The sequence below is a fragment of the Mizuhopecten yessoensis genome, unplaced genomic scaffold (assembly GCF_002113885.1).
Source record: "Mizuhopecten yessoensis strain PY_sf001 unplaced genomic scaffold, ASM211388v2 scaffold10889, whole genome shotgun sequence".
NCBI classification, from domain to species: Eukaryota; Metazoa; Mollusca; class Bivalvia; order Pectinida; family Pectinidae; genus Mizuhopecten; species Mizuhopecten yessoensis.
In genome coordinates this window covers 817,083-828,401 of record NW_018408772.1, presented here as the reverse complement: position 1 = coordinate 828,401, position 11,319 = coordinate 817,083, and the positions used below count along the sequence as shown (strand labels likewise).

General features: G+C 37.6%; 1 protein-coding gene across 2 annotated transcripts; it reads left to right on the top strand.

The window, feature by feature from the left end:
- Nucleotides 1-180: 180 nt before the first annotated feature.
- On the top strand, nt 181-9,683 carry LOC110463326 (ganglioside-induced differentiation-associated protein 1-like). 2 transcript variants are annotated; one of them, XR_002464375.1, is made up of 6 exons: nt 181-263; nt 2,383-2,581; nt 2,822-2,992; nt 4,911-5,111; nt 5,407-9,290; nt 9,620-9,683. XR_002464375.1 is itself a non-coding variant. In XM_021517830.1 (5 exons), the coding sequence occupies exons 1-5, from the start codon at nt 192-194 to the stop codon at nt 5,733-5,735; spliced, it is 972 nt and encodes a 323-aa protein (XP_021373505.1). In that variant the 5' UTR covers nt 181-191; the 3' UTR covers nt 5,736-9,388. The 2 variants fall into 2 exon arrangements, 1 of the variants encoding a protein (XP_021373505.1); XM_021517830.1 differs by lacking the exon at nt 9,620-9,683 and having other exon boundaries at nt 5,407-9,388.
- Nucleotides 9,684-11,319: the final 1,636 nt, after the last annotated feature.

Here is an 11,319-nt window from a genome sequence, read left to right as displayed (position 1 = left end):
AATTAATCCCCGCTTATTGCTATCTATTTTTCGATCCGTTAACACGTTTTCTATTTTTATTACCATATAAAAAAAATGATTTTTTAAAATTTGGATTGCCACGTATACTTTGATACATATATTCATAAACGAACATGTAAACAAAAATCATGCAATGTCTGCTCCCTGAAAGCCGGCATAAAACGTCGGCCATGGCTCAAGCTGGAGCGAAATCAAAGAGGTTTACTCTTTACTATTTTCCGACGTCGTTTTCATCTCAAAAGGTATACAATCAATGAAACCTACATTTCGTTTTTATTTGTGCATTGTATGTCGATATGTGGTCATAGATTAACGTGTTTGATTGCATGCACGACGCGTTGAAACCTTGTATCTTTGATCTTTCTGTCACTCAATAATAGCTCGACATCCAACAACATAACCAGTCTGCAAAGTAAACATATTCCTTTGGATGTCGATAAAATAGACTTCAATAAATACTTTTGACATGTCGATTTTAATTAGAGGATTATGTTCAGTATAATGTAGAAAGGTTAATTCAATTCAAGCTCAAGCAGTCAAGGTCAAATAAAATATAAATAAGTAAAACTATCAATTCGTTTTATGACTGTGGGTTGGAGTTCGCAGATTTGTAGGTGAGTGTCACATGAGACAAATTGAATGATATGATCTATTTCCAAACTGTTTGAGGCGCATATCTAGTGAAAAAAAAATCACATTTGATATTTAAAGGGTATTAGACTTGAAGAGGGTCGCAAGGAGTTCTACGCCTGAACTTTGCTACTTGGGTATATATTATAGACATAAACGTTTCTACTTTTGAGACTGAGTTGCTTCCCTTACTGTGGAATTCATCTTTCATTTTGGTGCTATTCAAGCTACTCCCATAACATGAGAGGCCGCAGGCCTTTTTTCAATCGGATATGATTTTGCCGAAGTTTTTCGCCGTGTAAAACCTCTAACATTGTTGGAGTACTATTCAACCTTGTAGTGGATTACTGTTATACTATAAAATGTGTTTTATATCATAAACATCACCATTGATGGAGCGTTTGTACAGTGAAGAAGAAGACATTGTAGAATATATATATTCATCTTAGAATTGACTTAAATAAGTATTAAAATAGTGGCAGTGCTTTGGCAGAATACTAACCACAATACAAAGGAGAACGAGATCCAACTATTTTACTTGCCTCAATTGTGAGCCCACCCATGTAACATTATATACTGGTTCAGTTTACTGCTGTGCAAATTAGTTTTCTCTAACTTGACTTGACTTGAAGATAACAATGGTACATAATTTCAAACACAACAAAATATAATCATCACAGCATGCATCACAACCACAAAGTACTAAGCGCTAAATGTCTTGCAAACGTAAATCTTGTGCAGAATTAAATATTATGATAAGAGAAATGAGTTGAATATATATATGCCAATACGGCACAAAGTACATGCTATTGCAGCATAATCTAAAACAACAAAGAACACAAATAATAATGTATATGATAAGTATAACCACGGACTAAGATAACATATTCCGTGGTATAACATGTAATGAAAGCACACTCAATAGAAAATTTTAAGCATTACATGCATTAGAAAAATATAATTCACTGTAGCCACACAGGTTAATCTACAAACACAATTTATAGTTACATATAGGGTCATCCCAGTTGTGCCATAGCCTCCGGAAGACAGGGAAAGCTTGATCAGCCTGTCTGATTTCATTTAGTAAGCTGTTCGAGGCCCCTTAACTCCCAAGCGGCCTCAAAACGGAATGATTTTAACCATACCTGGTGCTCTTGACCTCTGGAATACTAACTGTGTTCACAAGTCTGAAATTATAATCATGATTATTTATTTTCACCAGGTCAGAAATGTATTGTCGACAGCGATCATTTAGAATGTTAAAACATTTCTAAAGCCATACTTTTTAAACATTAGATATGGAGGAAAGAGCAATTATTACAGTTTAAAAGAATATGAATTAATTTTCAAAGAACCTCAATGCCTCAACTGAATTTTCTCTTAATTTCCTTGGTTAAGATACAGCATATATATATTTTTTAAAGATTGAAGACTGCCATTAATATGCAATTGCTTTCCATGTTCCTCTTTGGCCTCTGGAAATTAAAAATCAGTTTGTACTATCTGATTTTTAATAAACAGGAGGTGGTAGAGTGAATGTAAGTTCATTGGAAATCGTTACCATTCTAATGGCCTGTCCAGAAATACCTGATTGTGTGTACATATACATGTACTTAATTGTCATGTAGGTTATCAGATGGCCATTTTTTGTGCAAATCTATCCACTCTGGTATTTCTGTCTCTTCCACAGTATGATGAAAATAATGTGGTGCCCATAACTTTACATTACAGGTGTTGCTGGGATTCTATGAAAAGGAGGTTGCTTTTAAGCCCAAACTGGTCAGTCTGTTTTCTGGTCAACACAATGCACCCTGGTACGTGAAGCTGAATCCCGAGGGAGCCCATATTCCAGTCCTGAAGGATGGGGAAACTATCATCACAGAACCGGACAAAATCATAGACTATATCGACAGCAACTCAGAATCCTCAGGTAAAGAAATTATTAAAATAACAAATTAGGAATCTTAATGATACACTGTTGTACATGTATTTAATGAAACTACAAATTTACATCTATTTTATTATGGTTCCAACACTGAGTCGATGAAACATTGACAAGTGTTTATTGAAAGTGGTATTAAAAAAATCTTTAAAAAGTCTTTAACTTAACAATATGTCATTGTGATACCAATATTTTACTATGTAATTCTTGTGCATTTTACTTTCACAGTGCCAAAACTAATTCCAGACCAGGAGTCAGAGCTTGGAAAGAAAGTAGCAGAGTTACGGAAACGTTTGCAAATGGTAGAAGTGGACATAATTACATATGGAATAATTTACCATCCACACTTGTCACCTGTTGGATGTCGAATTCAGGGGGCAGTCATGAGGAGTATGAGGGGTGAGCACACACAGCTGAGACTTCTTTCTCTTGAAAAATTCCTGATCATTTCAGACTAACATTCAAAAACAGAGAGCATAATTTTAATTGTGCTGTTATATTTTCAACTCAAATTCACCCATTGAGAACTGGCATATTCACAAACAATGTAAAATAATGAATGTGACATGGGGAAAAAAAATAACAATGTGATAAGGGATGCCATGGGTATAAAATTTCTGTCCCAGCTAGGTATCCGAAATTTGAAACCAGACCTGTTTCCAGATACTCAAAACATTTGAGCAATGCATCAACATCACTGCACAAAGGGGTCTATATCATCAGAAGGGCAATAAAATCCAATAAATGTCTAAGTTTTACTTTTTACACAAACAATTTATGTATTAAACATGTCGCAACATTTCAAGACCAACTGGTCTCTTTGTCCCTTGACCAGTTGGTCTTGAAACGTTGCGACACATTTAATACGTACATTGCTTGTGTATAAAGTAAAACTTTGATATAACAAATTTCCAAACTGATGAATCTTGTTGAAGAAAATCCACTAAAGTTTCCTCATGAAAGTATACCTATATATTTTCTTTGAACTAACCAGCACTTTATAACTATAAAAAAACAATATACTAAACCTTCCTACGTAAGTCACAAGCTGTGAACCAATATACTAAACCTTCCTATGTAAGTCACAAGCTGTATAGTACTAAACATTCCTATGTAAGTCACAACCTGTATAGTACTAAACCTTCCTATGTACGTCACAAGCTGTATAGAACAAAACCTTCCTATGTAAGTCCCAAGCTGTATAGTACTAAACCTTCCTATATGAGTCACAAGCTGTATAGTACTAAACATTCCTATGTAAGTCACAACCTGTATAGTACTAAACCTTCCTATGTCAGTCAAAAGCTGTATAGTACTAAACCTTCCAATGTAAGTCACAAGCTGTATAGTACTAAACATTCCTAGGTAAGTCACAAGCTGTGTCGTACTAAACCTTCCTATGTAAGTCACAAGTTGTATAGTACTAAACCTTCCTATGTAAGTCCCAAGCTGTATAGAACAAAACCTTCCTATGTAAGTCCCAAGCTGTATAGTACTAAACCTTCCTACGTAAGTCACAAGCTGTGAACCAATATACTCAACCTTCCTATGTAAGTCACAAGCTGGATAGTACTAAACCTTCCTAGGTAAGTCACAAGCTGTGTAGTACTAAACCTTACTATGTAAGTCACAAGCTGTATAGTACTAAACCTTCCTAGGTAAGTCACAAGCTGTGTAGTACTAAACCTTCCTATGTAAGTCACAAGCTGTATAGTACTAAACCTTCCTATGTAAGTCACAACCTGTATAGTACTAAACCTTCCTATGTAAGTCACAACCTGTATAGAACTAAACCTTCCTATGTAAGTCACAAGCTGTATAGTACTAAACCTTCCAATGTAAGTCACAAGCTATGAACCAATATACTAAACCTGCCTATGTAAGTCACAACCTGTCTAGTACTAAACCTTCCAAGGTAAGTCACAAGCTGTGAACCAATATACTCAACCTTCCTATATGAGTCACAAGCTGTATAGTACTAAACCTTCCTATATAAGTCACAAGCTGTGAACCCTTTTCTTACATATATTGTAGAAATAAACTAATTGCAATAACAATACTTTTAGAATGATATTCTATGCAGAAGATTTATGCTAAGATGATCCTTTTCACATTCTCAAAGAGATAGAATGTACGATATGAAATTTGATGTTGCAGGATGAATGTGGTCAATGGTAAACTGAAAGATGTATGCTCATGTGAAGTAGGACTTCAAAGTTACAAAATTAAGTTAGTAATCAAATAATTCAATATTCAAAAGAAGAAAAAAATTGACAAGCACCAACTATTTTAATTATTATTAATGTCATTGATTCAGAAAATTTTGCCAACCGTCTGGCTGTACTGACAGACTTAGCTGCTAAACACCCAGCTCTTAGAGACAGCTACCTGATGAAGAGTCAGACAGCGGCCCAGAAGTTTGATGTCATTACAGATGCTGCACAGGTACAGCGCCACCTGGAGGAGTTACAGATCACCATGGATACAGTGGAACAACAACTGAAAAGTATCAAGGAAGGTAAGTTGTAAATTGTACTAATAATGATGTTTAAATACAGTGTTTTTTCTAAAGTTTCTCTTAAAGTAAATCTGAGGATTATTTACTAGGGTAAGTAATAGATATGTCATACTCAAAGTAATTCCCAAGGTTACTATTTACTTACATGGATGAGTTATAATCACAAGTCATGCTCAGCAGTTGACTAGGGAACCTAATAATGATAAAGTCTGGATCACCATGTTTTTATCAAGGTAACTACATAAAACTAATTTGCCCTTTCATTAAAATAATTGAATAATAACATTGTTTGAAGGGAGTCCTGACATTGCTGATGACCTGTGGCTGTTTGGGCCGATGTACACTGTAGCAGATATCAGTCTGACAGTACTGTTGAGTAGACTTGCTCTCTTGGGCCTCGACAAAACCTACTTCTCCCAGGAAAACAACCCATACACACACAACTACTACAACCAGGTGAAGAAACGACCCACCTACCTGATGATACAAAAGGAAATCTCAAATCTAAGAATGACATTACTATGGGAAAATTTGAAGACAGCCTCTCCATACCTTGCAGGTTTAGTTGGTGTAGGAATTGTAGGGACAATAGGATACTTTGTTTATAAAAAGTGGAATGAATAGGACTCTTTATTTGGTTAATTTATTATTTTTAGGATTATAGAAATAGTGTTGTGAATGTTTAACTCATTCACCCTTGAAGACACAGTTGAACTCCTCCAATTCTTAGGTTGGAATAGTTCATCATGAAATTTCAGTGGGTGAATGAGTTAAAAAATGAAATCTGTAATGTTTTCTAGATGCTGCAGAAGTAAGGAAAACATATTCTACAGTGTATTGTTTTGCTGTATAGTTTACTTTTGTGTAATTATGGATGATAATTGTACAGCTGAACTAATTCTACCTGGTTTACATGGCATCCACAGAGTTATTTACATCTACAGGGGTGAGAGGGTGGTATAGAGTTATGTACATCTACAGGGGTGAGAAGATGGTACAGAGTTATGTACATCTACAGGGGTGAGAGGGTGGTACAGCGTTATGTACATCTACAGGGGTGAGAGGATGGTACAGAGTTATCAACCTCTACAGGGGTGAGAGGGTGGTACAGAGTTACGTACATCTACAGGGGTGAGAGGGTGGTATAGAGTTATGTACATCTACAGGGGTGAGAGGGTGGTATAGAGTTATGTACATCTACAGGGGTGAGAGGGTGGTATAGAGTTATGTACATCTACCGGGGTGAGAGGGTGGTACAGAGTTACGTACATCTACAGGGGTGAGAGGGTGGTATAGAGTTATGTACATCTACCGGGGTGAGAGGGTGGTACAGAGTTACGTACATCTACAGGGGTGAGAGGGTGGTATAGAGTTATGTACATCTACAGGGGTGAGAGGATGGTACAGAGGTATGTACATATACAGGGGTGAGAGGATGGTACAGAGGTATGTACATCTACAGGGGTGAGAGGGTGGTATAGAGTTATGTACATCTACAGGGGTGAGAAGATCGTACAGAGTTATGTACATCTACAGGGGCGAGAGGGTGGTACAGAGTTATGTACGTCTACAAGGGTGAGAGAGTGGTACAGAGGTATGTACATCTACAGGGGTGAGAGGGTGGTACAGAGTTACGTACATCTACAGGGGTGAGAGGGTGGTATAGAGTTATGTACATCTACCGGGGTGAGAGGGTGGTACAGAGTTATGTACGTCTACAAGGGTGAGAGAGTGGTACAGAGGTATGTACATCTACAGGGGTGAGAGGCTGGCACAGAGTTATGTACATCTACAGGGGCGAGAGGGTGGTACAGAGTTATGTACATCTACAGGGGTGAGAGGGTAATCATTCTAATATTCTGTAGGTAGATAAGTTTTGAACTGATCTACATGGACTGTTGTGATGGTTGTGTGTGTTCTTTAGTTTATATAAGTTATGACCTTAAAAGGTGTTTCTGTATTTGTAGGTAGTGATCAATTCTGTGTATGCACTCATTCCATCACTTATTTATGTGCCATCATAAGCCAGAGATTTTAAAATTCAAATAAATTATTGGAAAACAATGCATAATTCTAATTCCAATAACTTGAGAGAATTTTAAAAGAAGTAGTTTTTCTGTATATTTAATATTTTTGAAGTTGAGACATGATATGGACTAAAAGAGGTGTGCATATCCAAATAAATGTACTAAAGTTACCAAAGCTAGCTAGTTACATAAATACATTATTTGAATTACAGGTATCGACAACGTTTTAAGTTTGAACATATTTAAACCTAAGAAGCATTTTAATCATACAATTTGATTGAAAAATGTCAATATGTTTTGACGGGTAGATGCATGCATTAAGTTTTACATTCATGTATTTTTTACCACCTCAAAGTATGCAAGATATAATCTGTCCCATGTGGGACACGCATGGAAGATTAATAAAATCTGTCAACCCCTACGAGGTAAGATAGGGAAATCTCAATCCAAGGGGCAAGTTTCTGAATTTCCCAAACAGGAGGTTTGCCTAGTGTTTTTCATTTTAAGTCTTTCTCCGAGGGTTGAGATTCCCCATCTCACTTCAAATGAGTGAATGATTCTTTTTCTCTTATTCTGTTGACCTAGTCATATACATAATGCAATGTTGATGTGAAAGGCTCAATACTCAATTCTTTGTTGACATTAATGCATTGTTTACGTGACATCATTAAATTGTTGACATGTCATTAGTTGACATGGGAATCCCCCCTCTCGGTTTTTTTCAACCCTAGGGTGAGACGGGATATCTCACACTGGGAAAAATGTGGATAGGCCTATCCAGGTTAAGAGCAAACTATATCCCAATTAGGTGAACCCAGTGAAATCTAACTTAGCTACAAGGAAGAAGAGTTCTACTTTTTCACATTTATTCTGAACTTTCACGAAAAACATTTCGGCTGCACCCAAGGAATTTCATCCCCTGACCTCTTTCTCATGAAGCAGGGAGCTAATCCTACACACTACTGGACATGGTACATCACTGAAAATACTGACACAATGTTCTACCTCCCTAATACGGTCTATAATTGTCTTTGTATAAATACAGAGGAAATAACTTAAATGTAACGGGAAAGTAATTTTTCAATCCTGAATGCAGTAGAAAAGTGATGGCACTTCGGTACATCTTCCATATAGATGTACATGAACCACATTGTCTGCTCCAAATATGTCTGTGGTTAATTTGTATGTTTAATATCTAGAAAATCTGCATGTTCTTTCTGCCATTAGGTAATTGTTGTGTTAGCAATATCAGTGTCAAGAATCACGTTTATAAAGTCATAGAATGTAGGTGGGAGAAAAAAGAATCAATTGTTATGTTTCTGTAGGTACGTTTTTTGTATGAGAGATATTAACATCAGTACCTACAGTTAGAATGTGACTATACCCCATACCTATACATGATAAAATTTGTTAATATTTACACTTTTATATTATTTGGTCCTTGTAGTTTATCCGGGTATATTGTGTACCAGTTACATCTACAGAGATTTAGATATTGGCTTACGACCTTAACTCATTCAGCCCTGAAACTTCATAATGAACTTTTCCATCCTTCGAATTTGAAGAGTTCAAATGTGTCTTCTGGTGTGAATGAGTTAAATGATGATTTATGATGTCATGTTTTGGTCAATAGAACAGTACAAATGTACCACTCAAGCTATACTCGTGTACATTTTTTTTTTTTAACAGAATTAACTTTTATGTGTATCATTTGTTATGAACAAAAGTTCAGAAAAAGTCATAACTATTAGTATACCAACACCTAGGAGCTTCCATTTAAGTCATCACTTGTTGGATATCCTCTGTGTACAAGATATAAAATTTCATAGCAGCAGAATTTTGACGTAATAACAACCATTTATTTGGTAATCTCTGCTGTTCATTGTATCTGCTAACCTTTGTCTCAGAGGATGGTTCATTGTATGCTCAAAAGTCATGGAAGTCTGTGTGTTGGTTCTATAATGCAACTTAGATTTGTTTGCCACCTTAATCGTAACACACAAAGGAGCAGATTACAAGGTAGACAAATTGATCAATCAAAATAGGATGCATTCTTCGTATTTAAGACCAATTTTCGAAATTGAAATATTTATAGTCAATAACCAAGATCTGTGTAAACAAGAAAAGATAGATGTTTTACATTTACGGGGAGGTAAGCCATACTTGTCTACCATGTGTTGACATTCCTTAAACTGGAGTTACACTTCCTGTCCTGTTTGTATACCAGATGTATACTGAGGTGTTGTACAGGACAGGAAGTGTAACCTAAGTACCTGCCCTGTACAGCACCTCAATATACAACTGGTATACAAACAGGACAGGAAGTGTAACCTAAGTCCCTGCCCTGTACAGCACCTCAGTATACCAGATGTATACTGAGGTGGTGTACAGGGCAGGTACTTAGGGTACACTTCCTGTCCTGTTTGTGTACCAGATGTATATTGAGGTGCTGCACAGGGCAGGTACTTAGGTTACACTGAGGTAAGCCATACTTGTCTACCATGTGTTGACATTCCTTAAACTGGAGTTACACTTCCTGTCCTGTTTGAATACCAGATGTATATTGAGGTGCTGTACAGGGCAGGTACTTGGGTTACACCTCCTGTCCTGTTTGGATACCAGATGTATACTGAGGCGCTGTACAGTGCAGGTACTTAGGTTACACTTCCTTTCCTGTTTGTATACCAGATGTATACTGAGGTGTTGTACTGGGCAGGTACTTAGGTTACACTTCCTTTCCTGTTTGTATACCAGATGTATACTGAGGTGCTGTACAGGGCAGGTACTTGGGTTACACCTCCTGTCCTGTTTGTATACCAGATGTATACTGAGGTGTTGTACAGGACAGGAAGTGTAACCTAAGTACCTGCACTGTCCAGCACCTCAGTATACATCTGGTATACAAACCATCTGGTATACAAACAGGACAGGAAGTGTAACTTAAGTACCTGCCCTGTACAGCACCTCAGTTTACATCTGGTATACAAACAGGACAGGAAGTGTAACCTATAAGTACCTGCACTGTACAGCACCTCAGTATACCAGATGTATATTGAGGTGCTGTACAGGGCACTTCCTGTCCTGTTTGTATACCAGATGTATACTGAGGTGCTGGACAGTGCAGGTACTTAGGTTACACTTCCTGTCCTGTTTGTATACCAGATGTATACTGAGGTGCTGTACAGGGCAGGTACTTAGGTTACACTTCCTGTCCTGTTTGTATACCAGATGTATACTGAGGTGCTGTACAGGGCAGGTACTTAGGTTACACTTCCTGTCCTGTTTGTATACCAGATGTATACTGAGGTGCTGTACAGGGCAGGTACTTAGGTTACACTTCCTGTCCTGTTTGTATACCAGATGTATACTGAGGTGCTGTACAGGGCAGGTACTTAGGTTACACTTCCTGTCCTGTTTGTATACCAGATGTATACTGAGGTGCTGTACAGGGCAGGTACTTAGGTTACACTTCCTGTCCTGTTTGTATACCAGATGTATACTGAGGTGCTGTACAGGGCAGGTACTTAGGTTACACTTCCTGTCCTGTTTGTATACCAGATGTATACTGAGGTGCTGTACAGGGCAGGTACTTAGGTTACACTTCCTGTCCTGTTTGTATACCAGATGTATACTGAGGTGCTGTACAGGGCAGGTACTTAGGTTACACTTCCTGTCCTGTTTGTATACCAGATGTATACTGAGGTGCTGTACAGGGCAGGTACTTAGGTTACACTTCCTGTCCTGTTTGTATACCAGATGTATACTGAGGTGCTGTACAGGGCAGGTACTTAGGTTACACTTCCTGTCCTGTTTGTATACCAGATGTATACTGAGGTGCTGTACAGGGCAGGTACTTAGGTTACACTTCCTGTCCTGTTTGTATACCAGATGTATACTGAGGTGCTGTACAGGGCAGGTACTTAGGTTACACTTCCTGTCCTGTTTGTATACCAGATGTATATTGAGGTGCTGTACAGGGCAGGTACTTAGGTTACACTTCCTGTCCTGTTTGTATACCAGATGTATACTGAGGTGCTGTACAGGGCAGGTACTTAGGTTACACTTCCTGTCCTGTTTGTATACCAGATGTATACTGAGGTGCTGTACAGGGCAGGTACTTAGGTTACACTTCCTGTCCTGTTTGTATACCAGATGTATATTGAGGTGCTGTACAGGGCAGG